Genomic DNA, 27048 nt, shown 5'->3' with positions numbered 1-27048 from the left:
AATGTAACGTTTGTTCAGATGGTTGCGGCAGATTTTTCGTGTAGCCTGTTACGATTCCCGGGAGAAATTTACTCTATCAGTGTTTTTATCAGGCCTGACCATTCAAATGAGGTAACAACATTTTCGAACTGGGTTAAGTCGACTAGTGCATCCCCGTGATAAGTCAACGAGAAGGCTGCCCAATGTGGAATTGGTGAAAACCCTGCATTTGCAGTAGCTTTTGAATATATAACAGTAGAATTGGGCGTTGAATATTGATTTAATAATACCCATTGCGGTGTGGATATTGACGATTATTGTGATGATGATGATTGAGGTGCACTATGCTTGCAAATCGTCTGCAGCGAGAACAACTTCAGCGAATGGAGCGCAGAGGGCTGTACAGCTGGAGAGGTGACCGATGGAACTGTCGTCTGCTCTTGCAATCACCTCACTATATTTGCCATCCTGATGAGTCCTACCGATCCGAATGGCGAGGTCGAAGTACTTGTGCGCATCACACAGATAGGATGCGGCATCTCAATCGTCTGCCTGATTGCCTGCGTAGTAGTCTTCACGGCATGCAGGTGAGCCATTGACTCTTAGTCATATTTTGTGATATAAAATCGTCAGCTGTTTTAATGTGTTGCCCCCTGACTTGTAGTTTGTTTTTTTAAGATACATTTTTGTTTGTTTGCTCGGGTGTCAGCCTGTTTGTTTGAAAAAGACGAGATAGGTGCTCTGCGCGATGCATCTGCCTAAATCACAAAGCAGGACCAGGTGAGAGACGTGTTGTTTTCACACCGACTGCTCGCACTATTTTATGTGCGGCTTAATCTCGGGACAGGCCATATGGCTCCCCGCAACGTTAGGGTATCTAAAAATACCCCTCACCACCGAGAGAATAATTGTGTCCAAGGAATTGGAGAAGGTGCAGGAATTTATTCCGACGTGTTTTTAATGTCCTACGCAATCGTAATGCCAGTAAGCGGGAACTATAAAAGGGCCAACGAGTTTAAATAAAGGGCATATAATATGAAAAGATGCGCACTGAAACCACGTTAGTTCGTAGAACATAAAACCAACAATCAACCGTGGATACATAGTGGTTACGTCTGTTATTCTAATACACATCGCCTAAAGCGAGGGCCTACACATTTACCTCAAATTGCTTGAAGCCATGTGGTTAAACTGCCGCGTGCAGTTAGAGCCTATTACTGACTAGCCTTACGTAACATCGCGGTCCTCAAGCGCGCAACTTTAAAGCCAATTCGTACAGCCAAATGTGCTGAGTCGGCATTTCATTGTAATGAATTGATTACTCAGACTGTGCTCCTCCACGCGGTTGGGCTGCCTAGAGGAGAAAATCAGTGTACACTTAGGCTCTAAAAATATTTCTTCCTGAATGTCTTGATTATATCTAAGGCCCATCCCGATTTTTTTCCTTGGAGCTTTCGCTGTGTGCTAGTAAAGTTGCGTGTGATTTCATGAAAGGTATTATAAAGACGCATTATAAGGACCTTTTCTGTGACCATGAAAATGAGAAGTCTTAGGGCCGCCTTGTAAGTTGCCCTGATAATGCCCTTTATTAAGTTTTCTTGAGTGTAGGTAAGTTTTTGGCAAGGCAGGCTGTGCAATATCCGGTTCATGATGAGTTCCTCCTTAGGTGTTGCCGTTTCGTCTGCTCACATTGCTTCTTTTCTCCTTGTTAGGCGCTTAACAATGTGACCCAAGTGGTTAATGATTTCCTGTATTTTACCGATTATGAGATAAGCTCTGTCGTTTCTTTTTAGAGCAATGCGAAAGATTTGTACGTGACCGTTCTCTGCGATGACATCCCGGCATATTTTTCGGTTTATGATTTAACTTGCTTGCGTGGCGAGATCCATTGTTGCCGGGCAGTTTGCGGCGTCGAGAGTAGCGCAAAAAATTTAAAAATTATTCTAAATATTCTTTCAATTAAACGCTACATAAACCGTTTTATTAATTATTGAGGCATTTTAGTTCGTTTCTTGTCATGATCTAGACATTCATTGGGTTTTGACAGCCTGGCGTTAATCTTTCGCATCTTTATTTTTAGTTAAGCTCCACAGTGTTGGTGCCGCCATCCGTTCCGCTGGGGGAGGCGCTTTGGTGTGATGGCGTAAGTTGGGGGCAGGGCTGGCTAGCTTCTCTTCGGAGTGTATGACACCCGACGGGGTGTTTAACAAAATGCACGGCGCAGGCCTTTTCAGGTGAGCCTTTGTATCTGGCTGCCTTGCTCGTGGTTTTCTGTTTGTAGCGATGACGTACGTCCGTGGACGCTCGGTGAGCGCGGCTGATAACCGACAGCGAATACGCAGGGAAAATCGAGAAATTACCCCGATAAAGCTATCGCAATCAAAACCGCCGCAGTTAGCACGACTAGCTGCACTATTTACTAACAGCTAGAGCTGCCTGCACCACGAAACACTCGCTGCGCGATCCATGTCGTAAGGCAGAGTGGGGATCCGTGATGGGTCCACTCGTCGTTCTTCGCATGCGCGCAGCGGTTTCGTGGCGGTTGTCCCAGTGACAGAGTGGGGAGGAAGACGCAGTCGCGTCTGACCGCTGGGATGCCCTCAGCAGCTCCGCTCGAAGCATGGGCGTTCCGTTCCCCGCGTGCTCTAACCATCCACATGCTGGACGCATTTCGGTGCTTGTGTCCTATACTAAAATTTGATCTTTCATTCACAGAGTATTGAAGGCTTTTGCGGCAAAAATAAAAAAAGAACCCACAATTCCGGCTGCACTGCTCTCTTTACCCCACTGCAGGCGCTTAAGGGGCATCAGTAACACCATTCACAGAAATCTGTGCCTGTCCCTCCTCATCGCTGAAATACTTCTTTTGGTCGGGATGAAAAAGAACGATGATAATGAAGTAAGTGCGCACTGCTCTTCTGATTTGCACCAATTGCATCTAAGGAGTCGTGGGATATTATATTAAGGGGTATCAATGTTTCGCCGCATGTTGACATTAGGAACACATTAATCGCAATGTCTAAACTATGACCACTGCTCATGGGTATACCTGTGGTGCCGTTTTTATACCTATGCAATTCTTGTTAAGATTGGTGTTAAATAGAGTTACTCACTTGCTTTGATTGCTCACAGGGTAGTGCTCGTGCACCCTTGTGTGGCAGTGTGTGAGCTTGTTTTCCGTTCCTTAACTGATTTTAAAGCAGGAATGGGTTTTAAGAGCTCAATATTACTAAAAAACCGTGATGGAGGTCGCCGCAAACAGCGTCCTTTTGGCCCGACACTGACCCCTTTGGCCCGACACTGACCCGACACTGCCCCGTAGTAATGGTACAGGAATAATTAGGTAGCACTTCGTCGACTTTGTCTTCAACTACCATCACGGTCCCTGAATTGACTACCCTCCAGCGAAATCTTTTCTAATCACAGTTAGGGCTCCACAATGATTTTAAACGCACTCTACCTATTGGATAGTTCCTATGCGTGACGCTCAGCGAAGTGAATATACGACGGCACACCAATCGGCCGAATTTAGTTCTATAATGGTTTCAATGTTCGGCATGCCGTTTTCAATAGGTTCGCTGCACCATCATGGCCTTCTCTCTACACTTTCTTTTCCTCTCGGCGTTTGGCTGGATGGCCCTCGAAGGATGCCACATTATCGTACTTCTATGGAAGGTCTTCAACCAGAGGCGGTCGTACTACGAGCGGTATTATTTGGCTGGATACGGTGAGCACCTAAACAGTTCGAATTCTCAACGAAGATGTTCTCATTCAAACAGATGTAGCAGAGCCTTTTTTCTTTTCTTTGGTATGCCTCTTGTAAGGTATTGCTCCACCAGACCATTGGAGAAAATAGAGAGTTATAGCAGACCGCAGTCATAAGTCGCAAATGCCCCATTATAGGGCACACAGCGTAAAGGCAAAGCAAGGAGCTTACCATGAGTTTCTTTTACTCAACAGCGCGGCTATATTGCAGTTCTGGAAACAAACATTACAATTCTAGAGGTTAGTTTTCTCCCCAAAAAGGCATCTCCCTTGGATTCCCTAGGATATGCGATACTTGACTGGAACAATTGGTATTACTCTTTTGACTATTTACGCTTAACCCTGCACAGTGTCCTCTGAGACGGATAGTTAACCAGTAAAAGTTGTGTTTTAGGTCTTACCGTTGGTACGTGAATACAAACTTTAAAAGTGAATGACTTCAAATAAAACCGGAAGAAAATTCTGCGTGGTCTACATGTTTCCGTCACTGTTGATCGTGTGGATCTTTAGAGATATTACCTACTACAACTAAACTAGAGAGATTCTAATACCATTCAGTATTTAGAAATACATGACTTCGCCTATTTCAAGAACATGCAATATTTATATCTGTAGATTAGACTCAAGCACAACATCAATGACAAACAACCGTGATAAGATGTCAAGCGCTATTAAAAGTGTACAAACACCTAACCTTATTTGGCATTGCTTGATTATTTCTCTTCAGCGCACCTATGGGTCATGAGAGCCAAACTAAATATTTTACACTTTGAAGGTATGGTTTCCGTCCTCTGTAACGTCGAGGAAGAAAACACGAAATATGAATCGGGGAATAAAATCAACAATTCTCAGATTACTGTGTAAGAAAAGTGCTGAAATGCAATTGAATGCATTAAAACATAAATTCCTTTTTATTAAATGACCAACAACGAAGTAATGTGTTGCTGTGTATTTAACGTAGTATGGATGCTTCTTATTGTTCGTGTTGACCAAATACGTGCTGGCATTACTATAGAATGCTACTGCAGTTTCTTTGATTCAAAGACGTCTTGCCGAGGCATGTAACAAGTGTTCTTTATTTTCGAGGTATCCTAGGAACCAGAGGAGTGGCTAAAATATTAATACGTAGAATTCCCTGCGAGTACCGCCCCCTACCTCCCCACCGCGTGGACCGTATAATGCCCTGATTTGTCACAAAAATGCAGATTTGGCGGAAGTAACAGCTTTAATTGCTATACTGGAGATAATTTGTCGCACATAATTTTGAAAAACCAAGGAATACGAGAAATTAAAAAAAAATTCGCAAAAATGATTTGGCAAAACCAAAAATGTGCGCCTTATATATCTTCCCCCAAAACAAGACTAAAAATATTTCCGAAGAAACACGTTCAAAGTACGACTACCAACACTCTTAATAAAAAAGGTCGTAAAAAGGTAGTAACGGCCGTATATACTAACTCCTTACGAACCTTACTACCCCGCGGTTTTGTACGTAGGCCCTGGCACTAACAACTGCATGGTTAGTAAATTAACTGAGTGTAGGAAGTGGTAGCACTAGATTTAGGTTGTGCTTATGACTAGGTTGTGCATGGCCAGTTAGTAAACGCATGTAGCTCAGAAGAGTGCTATCGCTGGGACTTTACTAGTTGGGGTAGTGGTGCTTACTGCCTGCTTCGGTTAGTAACCCTGACTAGGGCCGCATTTACTACCTCCAGTTACTAAGTACCTAGTGTATACTGGGACAAGTAACTTGTTAGTAATCTATTAGTGAATGCTCCGACCTTTTTTTTAAGAGTGAATAGCAAAAATGGCGAACCGTGTAAGGCCCTAAAATGGAGCTTTGGCGGAAGTAACACATGTAATATTTATGATAACGTAAACGCAGATAATCGGTCGGAGAGAATTTTGATAAATAACAAAATAAGAAAAGAAGATAGAACAAAATTTTCACAGAGATATTCTGACAAAATCAGAAATACGCACCTTATACATCTCCCCCAAAACCAAAGAATCAACAAAAATAGTCCGCAAAAGCACGTTCGAAATACGCAAAAAAATAGCAAAAATGGGAACCGTGTAACACCCCGCAGTTTCAAAAAATGCGAATTTGGCGGAAGTAATGCCTGAAATCGCTATATAACGTATATAGAGGTAATTGGTCGAACAGAATGTTAAAAAACAAGTATATATACCAACAACCTTTTCACAAAAATTATCTGACAAAAACAAAAATACGCATCATATGCATCTCCCCCTAAAACCAAAGAATCAGCACACTAGTCTGCAATAAGATGCTCAAAATACTAATAAAAATACCGAAATGGCGAACCATCCAACACTATGAATTTCCACAGAAGTGCAGATTTGGCGAAGTGACACCTGTAATCGTTAAAATAGCGCAGATGGAAATTCGTGCATTTTCTGGCGGAGTCGAAAACCGAAAAATCCCCTGTAGTCGATGTTTCGGCGCACGTTAAAAATGTCCTGGAGGTAAAAATTAATCTGGAGCCCTACACTACAGTGCGCCTAATCGCCTGTGTAGCATCGGCGGGAAATACCTCACAATAAAACAATTAATCAATCAGTCAATCAATCAATCAAATAGATGGAGAATGGTTGGACGGAATTTAAAAAAAAATAGAGAAAATCGGAAAAACTTTCACGAAAACGATTTGAGAAAATCAAAATTATGCATCTTATGCATATCCCGATAAAACAGAAGGCAAACAAAAGAAAGTCCGCAAAAGAACATTGAAAATACGAATAAAAATAGCGTAAACAAAGGAACTCTGCAGTACGCCTTGTATCTTGGGAAAAGGAAACATAGTTAGCGAAGTAACGGCATTTATTCCCTATGATGGTATAAATATACATCATTGGATAAAAGAAACGAAAATAAAAAAAACGAATAAAATAATTCCACATCTTTTGATAATCATACCAATATTTGGCTGTAAAGAATTCACACTTAAGCGGCATAAGGATGCTGCGGATCAGTAGAGAATTCTCTGAATTTCTGCAGGTTTTTATTATTTTTTGACGGAGGTTGGGCGCACAGGAAGAACGATGGCAGCTTTACAGATAAAGGTATTGATGCTAGTGACAGCTTCGTAACAGCTTTACAAGCATGAGTCCCATCATGAATTATGCCTTGTAAAAATGGGCACTTCATCGCAACTGGTTAAAGTGATGACCATAAAAAACGCTGCGCTCAGTTCGGTTGGGCACTTTTTGGGACCGTGCTGTATGTCGTATGGTAATGTACCTCTCCCATGAGCGGAACGGTTCACATTAGCGGTCAGCCACTACAAAACATGTTCTAATGAGACTTGCACCTTACGTGTTTATCGTGCTACAATTGATTCTTTTTTGCTCATCATGTTCGTGACGGACCACATTAAAGTCCATTTCCGGACAGGTGTCCGTTGGTATCTGTTTTCGCAAGTTCTATCAATGCATTGCATCGTTGCAGTTAATTAATCACCCTCCACTTGTTCTGCCTAGGCATTCCCCTTATGATAGCCAGCATCACTCTTGGTTCCCAGTACCACTCCTACAGCCCAAAATCCGGAGCATAGTAAGTTTATTAGCGATTATTAAATTGTATCTGCTGAGTGCCTGTTACGCAAAAAAAAAAAGCTTAATGGCGGCTCCTCGACGCTTTCGAAAGAGAGAAAAATTTTCCTTCGAATCTCTGTTATTTTCACCCGCTTCACTACAGGTTTCGCTCGCTCACTCAGCCTTCTCGTATTGTTTCTTCCGTAGCTGCTGGCTTCCAGAGGAAAAGGGCATGCGGTACAGCTTTATCGGCCCAGTAGCAGCTGTCATCTTCGTGAGTATACCGACGTTGGAAAAGAAATCTCAACAGTGCTATTATGCGAGGTGCACCTCTTCAATCGCTTCTTTGTCTCTACACTTGATAAGGAGAAATCAAGAGTAGCGCTGGTTTAGTTAAATCTTTTTTTACATCTATCCCGCCAACCAAATACCGTAATCCCTCGTTAACTAGAAGTAGTAAAATCAGCTGAAAATTTCCAGAAAAGCGGAGTTTCGAGTTAAGTGAAATGCCGAAAATGTGTGGCCAGGTCACCGAAATAAGAGCTACTGCTGGTAGCAAAAGCTCCACTGCACAGCGGAGCTTTCGCAATCAGTGCAAAATAATTCGCAGGGAAAACACAGTTTTATTTGTTCGGAAGAAAGGAGTGCGTGATGCTCGCCTCTTTCGCGTCCGAATCTAGTCCCAGAAAAGCATTCTCGACATACTCAAGGCCACACATCAGTTGTTGGCCGCCACCGCTAAATTCTAACTTGTTCCAGGTGCAGCATGTTTCTTGTTTCTGCCGTTGTATGCACCTCTGGAACCTCCTCGTCATCCGCATGATCAGCTGCACCCTTCAGAACTATCTCAACGATGTAGGCGTCGAAGAGCATTCCGGAAACGGAAACATCGGCCTCGTACAACGCGATCTCCGCATAAATTTGCCGCTCATGACCGCGTTCGGTCCATAGTGGGAGGTAAGCATACGAACCTTATCAGCTGACTGTGGCGGAATTTCCATTGTGTCGTCTCTGTCAACATTTCGAGATATCCGCGGTGGCCCGAAAAAAAACGTTGCGAGATAAAAGGGGCAAATACACGGCGCCTATGGGAGGTAAGTGCACGGCGAAAAGAAGATTCGACAAACAATATTTCTAGATATCTGAGTTCGAGTTAACGAGGGATTACTGAGTTACATTTGACGTAAAGAAAAAAGCTAGGGTCTTGCGTTTGATCGAGGGTGCAATTTAAGCAGGTGTGGACTAATAACGCATTTAGGGACTACTATTCACCATTGTACTTAAGTAGTGCTTATTCTATACACAGAAGAGTACCTAGAAAATGCCGAGCGTACGTGAGCGTGCGTCTTGTCAGGAGCGCCTGGAAAAAATACCAAAACAATGCCGAGCACAAAATGCTACATGAAGGAAGAAGCCAGCACCGGCTCACTGCGCCATATTAACCCGACGTAAAAGACGGTGACGGACAGCATACCACATACCCCGACTGCTCGTGCTATTATGACCGCCTAGTAAATCATCTCTTCGTCTGCAATGGTTCGTGTCTTTCATGCTGACGCCGCGTAGCATGTGTCGACACTACTTATTCATGGCTCCGAGAGAAAATAGGGCCCCTATTTGTCTGCTTTACAGTAACAACCGCGAGTAGTTGTTTCCTCAGATATACCAGACTCAGGAGCGTAAATTAAGGTCTCACCACGCGATCCCGTTCGCGATGGCCACAAGCGAGATTTAGACGACGGAGACGATGTAGACGATGAAGAAGGAGACAATGACGAGGGCAAGCGCATTCAAAAGCTCAAGGACCTCTGCGAAAGTCTCTGCATGACTGACTGGAACACACGACGTTCGATGACATCGAACCGTTCTGGCGTCGCTTTGTTGCGCGGAGCGAGGGTCACTATTTGGCGGCTCTCAGAGCCGGAGTCAGTCGTCTCTGCGCACAAGCGGCACCCCGATCAGAAGTGGGCCAACCCATTCAACCACTGGATTGCCTCCGGGCTCGACTCCAGCATGGACATTCAAGTCATTCTCGATTACAATGCCGTTGGCACGTACGTCGTCGACTACGTGAACAAGGCCGACTGCGGAATGTCTAACCTTCACAACGCCACGGCCGAGATGTTGGAGGAGCACGGGGACATAGGTTACCCCGAAGTGCGCAATCCGCTCGCTTTGAACGTGCTCAAGGCGGACAAAATGTCGGCCCAGGAAGCCGCGTGGCTTGTCCTTCGTCAGGACATGTCCGAGAAGAGTCGGGGAGCCGTTTACCCTCCCACGTGCTTCCCCTGGAGGGGGGCGCTGCGAGCGCGCGAGCGTATCGGATGTTCAGCTCACCGGCTCCGACCATTTTCGTTCGGAACACCAGAGTACTTCTTTGAACCTCCGAGAAAATCTCACCACCGTCACCGGAAGGTGATCCGGTTCATCTGGATACCACATTTCGGCAGGTGGGCCCCTCCAACTTTTCTTACGGGCGATTTAAGTCTCGACCACGCCGGAGGCGTCTCTAGGCCTAACGGCAATGGTGCCTCCCGGTAGAAAGGACGGCCGGCCCCGCACCGCAGCCGCAGCAATGGCGGACACCCAAACTGGATATGATCCTTACAGCAGGGTTTGGACCTCTGTCCCGACTTCGGACAGCCCACCGGAGTCGGCCCAATCATTCAAGAGCGCCGCGCGTACTGCCGCGGTCGCTCGTCGAGAGCAGGCGAGCAACGCACTCAGGGCGGCCTCCACCGACGCGGCGTCCCTGGCCGCAGCTGCCGACGCGGAAGCTGGCGCCTGCTCTTCAACAATTCGCCGCCAGCGACGCGCTCCGCGGGCCCGCAGCGGGGACCCAAGAGGTCTTTGTGGCATCCTCAACCCCTGCCGAAGCCGAAAGCAACGGACTTCGTCGTTGTGCTCAAACCCCGGACTCAGCTGTCCCTCGCCGACGCTTTCCCCGAGAACGGGGCCGGTCGCGCGATCATCGCCCACCTCGGAGCTTCCGCGACACGGATAGTCACTGTTGTGATGGTGCGGGAACAAAATCTCATCTTAGTCTACACCTCGCACCCGCACATAGCGGACAAACTTATCGGCGAGTTTGCGGTTCCCTCACCCGCCGTACCGGTGCCCCTGTTCGGGCACTTGCGCGCGAACACTCAAAACTCCTGTTAAGGCCCAACCAGATGCACCCGTAAAACCGACGTACTCGCGCAACGATGCAAACCAGCGTAACCGCGTAAGGAACCGGCGTACTCCGGCGTACGCCGAATGCATTGCTACGCGCTTGTTATGCCCAAGTCAGAGCCCGCCAGACATCAACCCAAACTTTCGGGCGCACGGTGTTGACGCAGCCCTCTGGCGGTGATGTTATGGGCGGTCAGGTCGCATAAAAAGTCAGCGAACTGATAAATAAGCTAACTTCACTATTAATTATGCAATAAAACGAAGTAATTTGTAAAATACGGAGACCAAACAACCGGACAAAACACGCGAAGCAACGAGCAACCATAGAGTTAATACGACTGACTCCGAGCAATTATAGGAGCAAGGCAGTTTACGCCAAATGTAGCAGAGGGTTTTGTGCCTGCCAAGTATGCATACTAATTCTTAACGTTTTTTAATGTCCCAAGAACTCTTTTAGTTGTTTCTGCATTAAATATACGTACTTTTGTGAGAATAGCCATTATTGGTTTCATTTCAGTTAAAATGAAGTTGAACTGGTCGCCACAAAGCTGAGTACAGAGTAGTCAAGCCACACTGCGCGGCGCATTGGTTTACGTATTAACTCTATGGGTTTACGCGCGCGTTGCGGCAATATGAGCTTTCTAGCCCTCTCCGACGTTGTCGGTCGGCGTAAAGGCAGCGGCGTATGTCGCCGCAGGCGTACGTCGTTGCGCGAGTACGTCGATTTTACGCGTGCATGTGGTTGGGCCTTTATGGAGTGGTGACGGTGCGCAGCTCCGACACCGTAGCCGCACTGCGTGAGAGCCTTCACTCGCCTGAAGGCGAGATTTTACACGTCCGGCGACTGGGCACCTCTAATAAGGTGCGCCTCACCTTCTCCGGCAAGGTGAAGCCCAGTTACGTCTCCTACGACGCCCTACTGACCCCGGTGCAGCCGTACAAAAAAAACTGTTACAGCCCGCGGTCGGTGCGGCTCCGTTGGGTATCGACCCGACGCCTGTCCCGGCCCCGAACCAGACCTTTGCGGCATCTGCGGAAAGACGGTGCCGCTCAAGGAAGGCGCCCGTGCCCCATATGAGTGTACGCCCAGGTGTGCTCTGTGTGCTGGTTCCCACGTCACCGGTGACCGGCGCTGTAAGGAGCGCTACAGGGTGCCCCCACCCAAGCCATCCACTCTTCCATCGGAAGGTCAAGCCGACCGCAAGAAGCGAAAACGTCAACGCCCACGCAAGCCGTGGAAGTCGGGCTCGCGGGAATCGCCGCAGGTGGCTCGGCCCCCTGCCACCAATCCTGACCCGCCCCCACGCCATGGATCGGTGGCTATCGGGCCTTCCCGGCGAGGCCCAACTCTGGTCGGACCTCCGGCCAAGAAGCCTAACGCATGGGCAGGCTTCTCCCACCCCATCCAAACCGAACCAGCCATCACCTGAACTCAAGCCCGCTGCCCAGGGAGATTCATCGTGGGCCGCTCGCGTCCGGCCAGGATCCCAGGTGAGCGGCTCGGGCGGGGCAGCCTCTTCGCCCACACCCTACGTGATCCCCAAACCCAAACCGCCAACCCCTTCCAGTCCCACACAGGAACAAATTGAATTCTGCAGGTTACAGGCCCAAGTTGCCTCGTTAACGCAGACGGTGGGGGCGCTTGCGAACCGCTCGTCCTCACCTAATTCGACACCCTTCGGGCAGGCGCCGGAGGCGATGGATAGTTCCCCCTCCGAACACAGGGAAACCGCCGCTCACCTCGGCCCGCTTGAGGCGCGCCTGTTCATACACAAGGGGCTGTTCATACACAAGAGCAGGAAAGTCGAGACAACCCTGCGCAAGTTAGGTATGGTCGGGGATCAAGTGGGCCGCATTGTCCTTCGGGTATCGAACAAGCGGGGGGGGGGGGGGGGGGGGTGTCAGAAGCCGCGATGCTTTTCGTCTCGCCAACGCTTTCGTGACCAGTCGGATCCTCTATTCGACACCCTACCTACGTTTGTGCAAATGTGATGTGCACCCGCTCGAAGTCATTCTCCGCAAAATGTACAAGCGCGCCCTCTACGTCCCGATTTCGACGTCTAATCAGCGTCTTGCAGATTTGGGCATGACCAACACGTACGGGGAACTCAAAGAGGCCCATCTCCATAACCAGTACCTGCGGCTTACCGAGTCGCACGCTCGGAGATGCCTCTTACAACGCCTTCATATCTCCTACACCTATCAGGCAGAAGAGCGGACCATGATCCCAGAGGACTGGCGTGGTGCGTTGGATATCCAGCCTCTGCACCAAAACATGTCTAGGGGGACTCGCAAAGGCAGGCGAACTGCGCGGGTTACAGCCTTGCAAGGACGCTATGGGTCCCGGCTTGGAGTATTCTACACGGACGCGTCTGGCCCTCACCACGGGGGGTGGTACATGACAGCCGTAGTCCATCAAAACGTGCCTGTTCAAGGGCTCACTTTTCGAGCCGCGGACATTACACACGCGGAGGAAGTCACCATAGCTCTCGCCGCAGCGGAGCCCGCATCTCGAATCATTATTACCGATTCGTGGAGTGCGTGCCAAAATCTTACGAAAGGTCGCATCACCATTCGCACTGCTCAAATCCCCAAGGGCTCTTATTATATGGACCGCCCAAATACACGTTCCGTTATCTGGACTCCAGCTCACGCAGGACTAGGTGGTAACGAGGCGGCCGATGTCTCAGCCTGCGCGCTTTATTCCCGGGACCCTCCTCGCCCTCCATCACAGCAATGTACAAATCGAACAGGCTCCGATCTCCGCCTCCGGCGCAGGGCCTAGCTAAGGCTGACGAGCGCTATCTCTTACGCCTACACACTAACACGGTATTGTGCCCGGCGATAATTAAGCATTTAAATCCGGCCTTCTCCGGGGAATTCCCACACTGTGATCATTCATTTGCGGATACTTTCCACATGGTGTGGGCATGCCCATATAACCCGGTGGTCCCCCCAATCCCGTCACCTTCCCCACTACCCGTGAGAGCTGGGAGGCTGCCCTGCTCGGCTGCTCGACCCTGGAGGGTCAAAGAGCCCTCGTGGTCAGGGCGCGTGCCGCCGCGGAAGCCACAAAGGTCCCGGACTAGGGACTCCTCCTAGAGTTCGTACAGGGTTGGCCCTTAAGGCAGCCCCTATCTCTCACTTGTACACAGACCTAATAAATGTTTTTCACCACCACCATCCACTGGAAGCGATTTGGAGTTCGCAAGACCTACCTGGAGCTCGAAAAACTTCCTCCGAGGTAAGGCCGCCAGCTGTGCTGTTTCTGAAGCCTTGAAACACTAGTGGAAGCTGCTGGAACTTTTTTTATTTATGTAACCATAGAAAAGCTAAAAGAAAAAGAGAACTGACGGTTAAATGATGCTGTGGACCTTTTATTTGTGGCGGTATTGTGTAGCGGTGCTCATGATTATACATGCCTTTTATTTTGTCAGTTTTCGGGAGCCTGTACCACACACATTCCACAGCTTGGATTTAATTCCTATGTGGTTTGATGTTGTACCAGTTTATATTCCTTTTTTTTTTCAAAAACATCCTTGACCGGTAACTCGAAGGCTAAGCGTAATTTAATTCTCTAGGCTCCTATGTAAAGTAGTTTATTTTAGTGATGAACGAGGCTATGTTAGAACTGGCGGAAAACCAGGCTGGATGAGAAGAGGACACGGAGCAAATATATTCATAAGACAAATTAGGAAGCACACAAATAAAAATACAAATAATCTAATCAGTGCAATTCTTTGAAGAAGACTTGTTCACAAAGGTTCAGGTTCACGTGCGGAGTCGATGGCTTCGGATTGCAGGAGCGGTGCGCTGGCAGGTGGCGTGGTCAAGGTGGAGTAATAACATGTCTTTCTGCCGGGAGCTTGCGGGTTGAAGAAGGAGAACGGCGTTGTCGACGCTGTGAAGTTGTCGCCATTCTTAAAGGCTTGAAGATAGGGGTGGTTCGGCGTTGAGTCTCCTGGGCGTTTGCGTCCAGCAAAGAACTCGCCGAGAACCGCCCACCTCATGCTTCCGACGTGCCACCTCTTCCTTCTTGGCCACGTGCGTGGCGAAGAAGGAAAAGAAAAATACATACGCATTCCAAACAGAAATGTAAAAATATAATTGAACAATCCTTGAATGGGCAGTAGGACAAAACAGGATTTCTCTTCAATTTGAAAGAAATAGCAGCTGTAACTTACTCAGCTGTGTTCGAGTTGCAAAAAGTGATTTGAAACCGAGACACCTTGAAATTTTTAAGACGTAAACATTTCACGCTATGGTGACGTAGTATTAGAAAAAGGGACGTAATATGGGCCAGCACTAAAACATAGTTATGTGTAGGTCAACTACACGTGAGCATTCACGTGTTACCATCAAGTGGAACTGGTGGCCCGCTAACAACGCGCAGTCATGTTTCTCGGTGGCGGCTCTGGTTGATGACCCCCAATCGTCCAAACATCCTATGACGTCATAAACAAAATCGCAGAGAAGTGACTGGGAATTCACAACTGCTTCACGTGTTTTCTTTAATACCTCGCTCATTTTTTTTTTAGTTTGCGATGAAGGTGAGTTTCTTAAGTTTGCGATGAACCAAACTTGTATACTTTGCCTTTATGGCCACTTAAATCCTCTCCCGGTTCCGTTTCGAATCGCCATTGACAACATTTCAAGATACTGTAAAAGCTCGTTAATTTGAACTCGAAGGGGACCATAAAATTGCTCTAATTAAGCGGAGTTCGAATTAGCGAGCGGTCTCTATAATGAATAGAAATGGCGCCATACTGCGCGAACAGAACACAAAGAAGCCACCTCTGGACTCGTCATTGCGAATTAGGCCCTACTGCACGTTTGGGGCAGGTGATTTATTAAATAATGTTTCGTTAATAATAATGGCATGCGCCGGAGCACTGGCGCCAGTGGCGCGGCACCCTCTGTAGACGCGAAATAAACTATTCTAAAATCGTAGCGCGTGCCACTGTTGTTTTTCTGTTTCGTTGTTTTTCATCTCCACTAAATTTGGTTTGGTTTGGATTTGCAACGTATTGTAATCACTCTGGGCCGACTTCTTCTACCAGCAGCTATGGAAACCAGGGGATCATAGTTCGAATTATCTGGTCTGGATACCAAAGCGTTCGAATTATGGGGAGTTTTCCCTCATTGAAATATACAGGGCTGTGCCGGGACCAGGGCGTGAGTTCGATTTAACCGGAAATTCGAATTAACCGAGTTGGAACTAACGAGCTTTTACGGTATTAGGTAATCGCTGTATTAAATTTGTTATCTCCTAGCGCAAGCACCGGGTTTTCTGGTCAATATTGCTCCACGTAAATCGGCGCAGCTTGCACTAATGGTGCAAGGCTTGAGAAACAGCAGCGCTGGTGGTATTACCTGTGAGGAAGTTCTTCGAGCTCCTTGTTCGCCTAGCGGACTCGAACTCGCTTCTCGGGAAAGCACGTAGGAATGTGAACGACTCCCGACACTTCTCGAACACGTCCTGACGGAGGAGAAACCGCGCGGTTTCCTGGACCGACATCTCGAACCCCTTGTGCATGTTCAAAGAGAGCGCCTCGAGCACTTTTGTGTTACCCATGCCCCCTCGTCCTGTCGTATATCTTGGCCACGGCCTTGTGCAGGTTAGACATTCCGCAGTCGGCCTTGTTCATAGTTGACGACGTACGTGCCAACGGCATTGTGATCGAGAATGACTTGAACGTCCATGCTGGAGTCGAGCCCGGAGGCAATCCAGTGGTTGAATGGGTTGGCCCACTTCTGATCGGGGCGCCGCTTGTGCAAGACGCAGAGACGACTGACTCCGGCTCTGAGAGTCTCCAAATAGTGACCCTCGCTCCCCGCAACAAAGCGACGACAGAACTGTTCGATGTCATCGAACGTCGTGTGTTCCAGTCAGTCCTGCAGAGACTTTCGCAGAGGTCCTTGAGCTTTTGAATGCGTTTGTCCTCGTCATTGTCTCCTTCTTCGTCGTCTATATCGTCTTCGTCGTCTAAATCTCGCTTCTGGCCATCGCGGACGGGGTCGGGTGGTGAGACCTGAGTTTACGCTCCTGACCCGTGGTATATGAGTTTCCGCTCCTGACCCGTGGTAACGACAACTACTCGCGGTTGTTGCTGGAAAGCAGACAAATCTGGGCCCTATTTTCTCTCGGAGCCATGAACAAGTAGTGTCCACACATGCTACGCGGCGTCAGCATGAAAGGCACGAACCATTGCTGACGAAGAGATGATTTAAGGGTCGGCCTTATTAAGGGGCGGCATGACCTCTCTTGATGTGAGCTATTCTGTTCGTCGTCTTGTTTTTCTTCTCGTACCATTTTGCACTACGTACTTTCTTGCTATGTTTCCGGGCGCTCCTAACGAGACGCACGCTCACGTGCGCGCGGCATTTTTTTGGTATTTTTGTGTGTATAAACGGTGCAACTAAAAGCTTAAGCAACACTGCTACTAAAGAGACTCTGCAACACTTTCGATAAGCGCGTTGACTTTTTCCTTCTCGTCTGGAACCACTGCGAAAGCTATAGTTATCGCCAGCACAGAGCAGCACTTCGTGATTTGCTCGTCGCACCAGATACGCCTTCCATTTCTAATTTGTTTTTGTGGCTTTATTTTTGAGTTACTATCGAAAAGCGTTTATTGCTGCAACTGAAGGAAAACCGGCCAACAGCCGCTACATGGCCTTAGTGACGTAATTAGAGCCGTCGAAGACTGCCAAGACCGGGAAAGGGAGAATAACCTTTTGAGCGAGTTTACAAGTTATCTGATGGGCATGGAGCAGTAATTTTTGGCTAAGGTACTTTGCGACCCCCTAATCTAAGTACCGGGTGTGTTGGGTGACTACGTTCTTCAAGAATTTAAGCTTTAAAAAAAAAGCTGGAAAAAGTGTTACAGGGTCGCTTTAAGACACTTTTATCTGCTACTATCGACCACGCAAAATTTGATGGAGTTATCGTGCCGACACGCAGGTTCCACCGAAAGACAAGCGTCGAATAGATATCGGGATTGTTTATCCGGCATAAATTGCAACTTAATAACTAATGATTTCTCTAATTACACTAAAATGCGTTTGTTTTGTTGATAACAAAATTAAAATACCAGTAAGCAGCATTTCATGCGGCCTTTACCTCAATGTCGTAAGTTCGGAAGCGTCCGAGGCAATTAAGTACCGTCTGTTCGTTCTTTCGATGTCTAAAAATAAATTGAGCGTTTCATATCTCCAATGCACAGCGACATGGGGAGTATAACCTATGTGGGCGTTCGGTGCTATGCACACGCGCAATAAATAGATAGGTTCTAGCTTGTGCCCCTGATATTTATCTCCCCCAATAACTGACGGCCTCGACAGTGTATTCATAAACAAATCCGCCGAAGCAGGCTTCGTCTCAGTCGAAAATGCGTACAATCATTCCAGTTTTGCCAATTTGGAGGTGATTATTAAGTTCATCGTGTTTATCTTTGCACTTATTTTGTTTTCTTTGCAAAGCGCGGGTTCTGATTCTTCGAACCCGATTACTTCGTCATTCTGCTTTTCTGCAGCTCAACCTGGGAGCCCTGCTTCTGGTTTTGTGGAAAATGTCCCAAACCCAGCTCTTGGTTGACAAATCAACGGCTGAAAAAGTGAAGTGAGTCAGCATGTGCGTTTTTTTTTTCGCTTGTTGGGCTGTAAGAAGCTACGTAATTACTTTCGTTTCTTGACCCAAGGAGCTGGCTTCGGGGGACGTTCATCCTTCTGCCGATACTGGGCATTACGTGGCTCCTCGGCTTCCTCATGCTAGGAAGTAACAGTCTGTACAAGACGGGTGCCTACATATTCACCATATTCAACTCCTTCCAGGTAAATAGCCGCTTTCTAACAAGCGACAAAGCAACCATTTACCTGTTATATTCTTGCGATTATTTTTTTTACATTCCAAACATTTCAAAACACACGTATTCAAAGCACACGTATTGCGCTGAGAAGCACTGAATTCTTGAAATACTTAGAATTTAAAAAAGCATTATCAGGAAATGTTTGCATAGTCCGTATACCTTCAGGATAGTTACTGAGTCTATTCTTGTCCCTTTATCTCCCCTCTTCGTAGTAAGGGCAGCCGTAACAACGCGAATTCTTAGATATTGAAATGCCAGAGCACGGTATTGCGGCGCTAATTGAGCGTTCTTACATATTTGCCTTGAGCAAACTCTTCTCCATTCGCTCTCAAACGTTTCATGAAGGTCACATTTTGTGGTGTATTCTGCTTGACACCAAGACTGACGGCAGTATGTTTTTGATTATTTAGAAAAAAAAAATTTGCACCATTAGGAAACCCAGCAGCCCCTACTGGGCGTCCTGAGAAATAAAACGGCGGCGCCACTTGCGGCATCAGTGCGAAATATGCGATTAGAGTTCGCGATGGGAAGGCCTATAAAAGACCTATTTTCGTTAATTTTTTTGAGGATGACCACAAATGGTTACACAAGAGTTCACACGAATCACAAGAAATTATTCACACCCGCGCTGGCTCGTTATGTGTGCCCAGGACGCTTTAAAGACTACATGTGCAGTGTGTGTGCGCGAGCGCCCGCCACCCTCTCCCACATCTTGTGGGAACACGGGAAATCAGGTGGCGGGCAGGTGAACAGTGGTGCAGTGCGCGTGTTCAAGTGCAGTGACACCTTAAATGACAATGTTACGCCGTGTGGGAACGCTACCCCGTCCGATCTACCGCCGAACATAGTGACAATGACTACAGCGTCGGACTGTGAATCCCAGAGACAAGCCATCCAGCGGCTCGAGGAAGCCCTGGCCCGGCAAGAGCGAACGGAGAACTCCGCTGCCGTCGCGCCTTCCCCCCGCACTCCGAGGGTGCCGGGGAGGGCGGCGCGGGTGGAGGAAGCTTAGTAGCTTGAGCTGGGCCACTGGCCAAACGTACACCCCTCGAGGCCTAGACTAGGCAGGAGGGGGGAGAATACCCCCTACGAGGGTTTTCCTCTCATCCCTCCCCACGCAGGATCACGTAATAAAGTCTTTCTCTCTCTCTCTCTCATATGGTTTGTTGTTATCAAAACCAATGATTGTTGGATTATTTTCCCCCGACTTTCGGATAGTGTGGCTCGGGTTCCTTCGAGTACATTTGTCTTTTCGGTGAACCTAAATTTTTATTTTTGGTGTGTATTATATCTCTCCAACTTACAACCCCAAGATCAAGTGCTCTTTGCAGTTGTTTGGTGGGAGAGTCGCAGCAGTAGAAACTAAGACATAGCAACAATAAAAAGTCTATACGTATTACTTCATTGTTTTTCATAAAAACAAGAAAAGAATCATTTTCTTTAGTGTAACCTTCGTTTTAACCTATTAAGCCAAGTTGTAATTGTTTGAACGGTAAACGTTTTTAACTGCTGCTCGTTCAAAATTTAGGCTTCTGCGAATTCCCGCTGAAAACACGGCGCCAAAGGGTTGTAAAATTTTGCGGGCATTTTTCAATCATGACAACGTAAAAATATTGATTAATTATGGGTCTTAACGCTTCCACACAAAACCTGGCTATGAGGTGCACCGTAATGGAGGGCACTGAATTAGTTTTGACCAACTGGTGATGTTTAATGTGTGCCGAAGATGGCTTTCTCGGAAATATATCCACGCGAAGTTTCCGCAAACAAAAGTGGCAAACGTACGGCTTAACCTGTTCCCCCAGAGATTTAAGATACATCTCAACATTACGGCTAATTACAAAGAGAACATGATCTTTGGCGTAACGCTGGAGGTATTTTAAATCTGGCTCTCAAATGCCAAAATTTTGGTCTGTCTGTCTGTCTGTGTCTGTCTGTCTGTCTGTCTATCTGTCTGTCTGTCTGTCTGTCTGTCTGTCTGTCTGTCTGTCTGTCTGTCCCTCGACTCAGCCACACAACTAAAAAATAAAGAATTTTGAAATGAAAAGTTTATATAGGCAAAGTCTTTCCAAACCACTGAATATGGTACCCTACTCTGTACTTATAAACTTTATTGAGTGTAATGGAAACAATAGGCGTATATGAAGAAAAAGAGGAATGCATAACTTGTGCTAACAAGCGTCCTTTTAATTTAAAATTGATTTGCGTTTGATATTTGGGATAGGAAATAAAAGTTCGCGATTAAAACAATGTTTTCCCTTCCCCTCCCCCCCCCCCCCCCCCCCCTCAAAAAGGGCCTCATGGCCGGCCTAGACCTCTTGGAAGGGGATATTGAGGCATTGCAAGTCCAAAGTACCGATAGATTCCAGTGGACGGCAGGCGACGAGGGGAGCGCGGGAAATTTGAATTTACTTGAGCATACCTCTACCTTGTTTATCGTGGGAGGAGCGAGACGGGAGAGAAAGAGCATTGAGATTTGGGCGAGGACAAGGAGATGGACATTCATGTGGCACGGGCGTGTGAGGCGACTTAGAGAGTATTAACAATCTCTTCCTCACGAAATCATGAATTCATAGAAAATTCCTTAAGCCAATGATATTCTCATAATCACATCGTAAGCAGCAACAGCAGCAGCAGCTTTTCGCCCTGGCGCATCCTCACTTTTTTCTATGGCAGTTCATTTGTAATAAGTGTCAAATACTTCTCACTTTGCCTATGTCATTCGTGTTCAATAAGATATCAGCAACACTTGTCACAGGTGTAAAAAACGGTAAACATTTATTACGCTTACCAATTTCTCTTGCACTCGGACTTCACCTTTCTTTTGCAGTTTCTAGCCAAACCTAAAACAAAAGTTTCGTTTTTTTTTTCTTTTTTGCAGGGATTAGGAATATTTGTTTGTCACGTCCTTTTAAATCAGAAAACACGACGGGAGGTTTTAAAGACATTTTCTTCTATGCTGTCGAATTCGGTAAGTGTACTGGTAACCTCCCATTTCTTTTTAATGCGATGAAATCTGATGACTTGGTAGGAATAAATTACGCCGGTTGGTAGAAAATCTGACTGATAAAAAGGCCGACACGCAAAGGAAACAACATTGAAGAAGTTGAGTAGAAAAATGATTTGGGCAAATTTGTCAGAATAGGAATTGCTCCCAGGTGGCACAGAATGCGAGACGGGTCCATCGAGAGAGCTAGGACAGCTCGAGAGGTCTTGATGTTTGAAGGTGGACCTAGTGAGTACGTTGTGGCCTTTCGTCGGAGAAACGTGTGCCAGAGACACGTGCTGATATCTACATGAGTAATATGAGTACGCTAAAAATCAGAGAAATTTGTGGAAGCAAGTGCTCCTCCGAGGAACAGGATCTAGTAGGCCTAGCGTAGTATTTTACCATCACAACAACACTGACCCCTTTTCTCTGAAATCTGTTACAGGGGGTTTTAATGCATAGCATTATTAGAGGAGTATATCCTCAGCCAGGACACTGTAACGCAGGTGCATTTCCACAGCCATTAAGATTTGGCGGTATTAACACCTGTAATCGTTATAATAGCGTAAATTGAGGTAATACGCTGAACTAAATTTTGAAAAAAAAAGAACCAAAACCGAAAAGAAACAAATAACATTGTCAGGAAAATGTTCCGAGAAAAGAATAAAATGTGCGTCTTACACATCTTCCGACAAACCAAAAGAATACACAAAAAACTACCAAAAAAACGTTCAAAATACGAGAAAAAAATAACGAAAATGTGAACCGTGTAATGCCCTGAATTTACACAATAATCCAGATTTGGCTAACGTAACACCGGTAGTCGCTATAATAGCGTAAATGCACATAAATGGTCTGACAGAATTTGGAAAAATTGAAAGTAAGAAAACAAATTCACAAAATGTATCTTACAAAATCAAAAATATGCATCTTATTCATCTCCCTCCAAAGCCCAAGGATAAACAAAAAAAGTCCGCAACAGAAAGTTCACAATACAAATGAAAATATCGAAAATGGCGAACCGTGTAACGCCTTGCATTTCCACAAAAATACAGATTTACCGCGATTAACACCTGTAATTATTATTAGGGGTGAAGCCCCTTAGGGCTCCGGCTGTTGGCGTCTCCTGCCGTCGTCGTCGCCGTCGTCTCATGCAGCCACGGTACTAAAACACCAGGAATCTTGTTTACACCACGCTCTGGAACTATTAGTTACGCGTTCTAAAGAAACACCGGTACACTCGTTTACGCCTCGCGCTATAACGCTTCATGCTTCAAATGCACGAGACTTCTAGCGCAAAGCTCTATACCTCTACCCCCAACTGTTTCATCTCCATTGGCAAGAACGACAAGGTGCCGAAAATACACTTATACACTGCATGCTTTGCCCCTCCCCAGGTTTCACGTTAGTGGAAATGTTTCATATCATTTTGTTAATTACCTTAAAGATCCTCTGAGGAACATCACATAATCAAGGGGCTACAAAAACGTACAAAAAACCACGAGTCAGCCCAAAGGATGGCTTGTTACGCTTTCTATAAACAGTGATGGGCGGGTTATTGCTGCAAGATGGTGAAGGATGTCGTTACAGCTATTTGCTGCACACAAAAAATGAGGCAGCAAAAGTAACGCTACCGGAACGTTGACGGCCAACTTGAAAGGCATGGCCAATGTGACAGGATCTGTGCAATGGTGGGGAGATGTAAGGTTCTATTGCAAGTGGACTGTGAAAACGTTTATGGAACAAGCAAAGGGTAGCAATGCGGCGGCGGTAAGATAGGTGACAGGTTCATTTCTGCTTTTATAGACGACGCGCTAATATTATAAGCATTCGAGGAATGATTGAATCTAGGGGCGCAGTTTTGAGGGGATTCGAGGGCAGTTATGAGATACGCGTGTTGTGGGCTTCAAATTGACGACGCATTCTCCAGCTTGCTTGTTACGAGGGAATGATCAGGTAATAGTTATACATGGCGAGTTGCGTCGCGCAGATGACGTTTTAGGAATCCGAGAGTACGATTAGGAGCTGCGATGATATTCCGGATATCCTCAGTCCAAGTTAAATTACAGCGCACAGTTGGGCCAAGGTATTTGTATGAATGCACCTGCTCAACATGCGTGTTAGAAGGTATTCATTCATTCATTCATTCATTCATTCATTCATTCAGCTTTATTCACTTTTGTTTTACATAGTTTTTTTTCTCTGGTCTGCCTAAGCACCGAATGCTTGTTGGCTTTCCAGGCAGTTGGTGTAAACATACACAAAAGAGAATAAGCACACTCTCAAATTTGAACATGACAAATACTTCTCAGTCAAAAATAACATAGCAGAATTATGCATTGAAACACAATATAAACAGCAAAAACGTACAGCATAAATGTATTCCACTCTTCACCCATATGAGTTTCCTGAGACACAATATTCGCGAATTTTCTTAAACATTTTCCTCCGTGTTTTTAAATTATACAAATCGTTTCGGAGAGCATTGAAAACTTCTGGCACGTAATGTTTCCGCATTTTTTTCCCATAGTTTGTGAACACTCGCGGCTTCACGAACCTTTCTGTTTTTCTTAGCGTTCTACTTTTACTAACCGGAACTTTGAACTGGTTGCAGAAGTAATATCGAGTTAGTACCTCATACCGAAAAATCTGGTGCACCTGAAGTATACCTAAATAAGAATACTTGTCCTCTATTTTTGCATCTTGTAACTTTGTTCCGTCGGCAATACTGTTTGTTATTCTGTTAATTACTCGGTTTATACACTGTTGTTTATGATCTGAGCAGGAACCATACAGGGTAATTCCATATTCAAAATTCCTTCCGCCAGTGATTTATATATGGTTTGTCTTAATTTCAATGGAGCCTTCCCTCTTAAGTTGTGAATCATAGCTGCTACACCCCTTAATTTCTTGCATACAAACAGCACATGTTTATTCCACGTGAAGTGTTGGTCAAAGAAAAGGCCTAAATATTTTACTTCGGGTTCTAATTCAAGGGGCCTACATTTAGAAGAGCTGCACTGTGACGTATGCAAATATACAGGCCTATCGAGACAAACAGCTTTATGTGGGTTCCTGAAGCATACCAATTTTGTTTTCTGTAGATTTACAAAAATTGAATTTTGTTTGAACCAATCCATGACTTTGTGAATGTCATTTTGAAAAGTGTCTGTTCCGCAAGAGGAGTCGGTGATTTTCAGAGCCAGAGCAGTGTCATCTGCATACTGGAACACGTTCGACTTCAGTGGAAGTAAGCTAAGATCGGTAACGTATATATTGAAGAGTATGGGCCCTAGCGTGCTCCCCTGAGGCACTCCACATTGTATTTCCTTAAGTTCGCTGTATTCCCCATGGAGTTTTACGCATTGAAATCATTGTGAGAAATAACTCGTAAAGAACTTAAGAAATTGCCCACGAAACCCCAAAGAGCTAAGTTTTTGTAACATCAATTTATGGTTTACTGTATCGAATGCTTTCGAAAGGTCTAAAAATAACACTAAAATGGCTTCGTTGTTTTCAATACAGGCGTTAACGAGGTCCGAAAATTCTTCTAAGAGTAAAATACTGTTTCTGTTTTTTGTGAAACCAAACTGTGCAGGGTTATTTAAGTTGTACTTTTCGCAAAAGGATTGCATTACAGACGCTATATGCTTCTCCACTACATGAGACAACACTGATAATATTGCAATCGGTCTGTAGTTACCGAGCTCGCCTTTTTTTCCGTGTTTGTAAATCGGCCTCACAATGGAAACTTTCATTTCTTTGGGTATGTTTCCCGTTTCAAATATTCCATTAAGAATCTTTAAAAGTACACGTTTTAATCTGCTGTAGTGACACAACAAGTCTCTTAGTCTAATGTTGTCAAATCCGGGCGGTTTAAACGGTTTCATTCCGCGGATGATGTTCCAAAGCTCTGCTTCGGTAATCATCGGCAGATAAGCTGTGCTAGCGCACGCGCGTAGTGGCTTGTACTCTTCCGTGCGCGTTCCATCGTCGCCCCCCTTTTCCATCAATGCCTCAGCGGCTTGTATAAACGTGTCGTTAAATTTATTGCACAACTCACGCGTGTTTTCTTTCGGAAAGTTCTTTCTGATTGTGTCATCTACGCTCGCTTGTTTAATTCTTCCCATTAATTCGTTCGCCATCTTCCACGTTTTCTTACTGTTTTTCTTATGTTGGGAAAATTGGGACAAAAGGTATTTGCTTTTAGCCAGGCGTATTTTGGCTGTTACCAAATTCCGCAAAGTCCGAAACTCTTGCCTCTTTAGCGTATCCTGCGGTTCTTTCCGGCATCTTTGCCATGCTTTATCTTTCAAATAACAAAGTTCCATTATTTCAGTTGTGATCCATCGGTTGTTCAATTGTCTTTGTTTTAATTTTACACACCTACTGGAACGCTCATAGATGTCACGAAAAATTTCAGTTAGCCTAATGTACAAGCTTACGTGATCCAGAGACAGCAAGGTGTTCCAATTAGTCTCACTTATGTAGGCATCAATTTTCTTTTCGTCTAAAATATTTTTCATTGTAAAATGCTCAACATTTTCACTCGCTGCCTTAGAATAGATCGCTCTTGCTATAAAGTAATGGTCAGCCAACTTTAGCCTAATCACTCCAGACTGATGTCTTTGCTCCGTTCTGCGTGTTATGATATGATCTATGCATGATCTGGTGATTTGGTCCCTTAAGTATTCTTCCCTTGTATAGTCACCGATGACCACTGAAAGCCCGAATTCCGATAATAAGTTGAGGTAGTCCATTACTGCAATTTTTGATTCTTGCATAACATCAATGTTAATGTCTCCTATTATTATAAGGTTCTTTTCATTCATCTGACGGTTTAGCATTTGTTTCATTTCAACTAAAAACAAGTTAACATTCATGTTAGGTGGCCTGTAAATTGCACATATCGTGTACGTCACGTTTTTCTTACTGATCGAAATCAGCAATGCCTCTGCATATTCAAAGTTTAGCTCAGTGGAACCTAACAGCCAGTTTTCCTTTACGAATACGAAGATTCCTTCACCTTTTCGATTTTCACGACACAGCGCCGCTCTGGAATACCCATTAAGTGAAAAAGAAAACTGTCGTTGCGCATCAATGTTCACTTCAGTTAAAACAATTACATCGACAGCAATCTTTCTTTCATTCAGATGCGCGCATAACTGATCCCAGTTTTTAGTAATGCTTCGGATGTTAATGCTCAAAACGGCGACGTAAGGAACTAATGTAGGAACTAATGTAAGGAACTAATGTAGGAACTAATCGGCTGGTTACGACGTCGCTGAAAGGACAAGTCTATATTTGTTAGAATTAAAGTCCATTTGCGAGTGTTCACACCAACACAGCAATTGGTTAAGGTAACTATGGAGGCTAGTTAGATCAGGCGCATCGGATACATCACTTGTAATATCATAATGTGAGATCATTCGCCGAACCGAATTCTGAAAAAACCAGAAAACAAGACTAAAATAAAAAAGTAAAATTTTCCAAAGATTGCTCTGAGCAAATAAAAAATAAATAGGCATTTTATACATCTCACCCCAAAACCAAAGAATAAACAAAAAAAGTCCGCAAAGGAGCCTGTGATTGCCTATAAAAATTGCGTAAATCAACCGACTCTGCATTACTCCTTGCTTCTTCGGAAAGGATACATAATATTTGAAGTAAAGGCACTTAATCGCTATAATGATAAATATTTACATTATTGCCTAAAAA

The 27048-nt window shown here is 45.5% G+C and overlaps 1 protein-coding gene across 2 annotated transcripts in view; it reads left to right on the top strand.

Moving 5' to 3' along the window:
* The first annotated feature begins 211 nt into the window (after window positions 1-211).
* LOC144170731 (adhesion G protein-coupled receptor L1-like) overlaps window positions 212-27048 on the top strand; it is a 35267-nt gene continuing 8430 nt past the window's right edge. The window contains exons 1-8 of one of the 2 annotated variants that reach the window (XM_077700706.1): window positions 220-566; window positions 2773-2878; window positions 3553-3706; window positions 7249-7321; window positions 7510-7576; window positions 18009-18094; window positions 18174-18306; window positions 21223-21312. In XM_077700706.1, coding sequence (XP_077556832.1) covers window positions 451-566; window positions 2773-2878; window positions 3553-3706; window positions 7249-7321; window positions 7510-7576; window positions 18009-18094; window positions 18174-18306; window positions 21223-21312 — 825 coding nt within the window. In that variant the 5' untranslated portion in view covers window positions 220-450. Of the gene's footprint in view, window positions 567-2772; window positions 2879-3552; window positions 3707-7248; window positions 7322-7509; window positions 7577-18008; window positions 18095-18173; window positions 18307-21222; window positions 21313-27048 lie in introns of both variants that reach the window. The other variant, XM_077700707.1, reaches the window with a different exon arrangement.

Source organism: Haemaphysalis longicornis, unplaced genomic scaffold (genome assembly GCF_048455015.1).
Source record: "Haemaphysalis longicornis isolate Haplotype H1 unplaced genomic scaffold, Haemaphysalis longicornis Haplotype H1 scaffold_2, whole genome shotgun sequence".
NCBI lineage: Eukaryota > Metazoa > Arthropoda > Arachnida > Ixodida > Ixodidae > Haemaphysalis > Haemaphysalis longicornis.
Note: the sequence above shows the minus strand (reverse complement) of the source record. Positions and strands in the feature narration are given on the sequence as shown.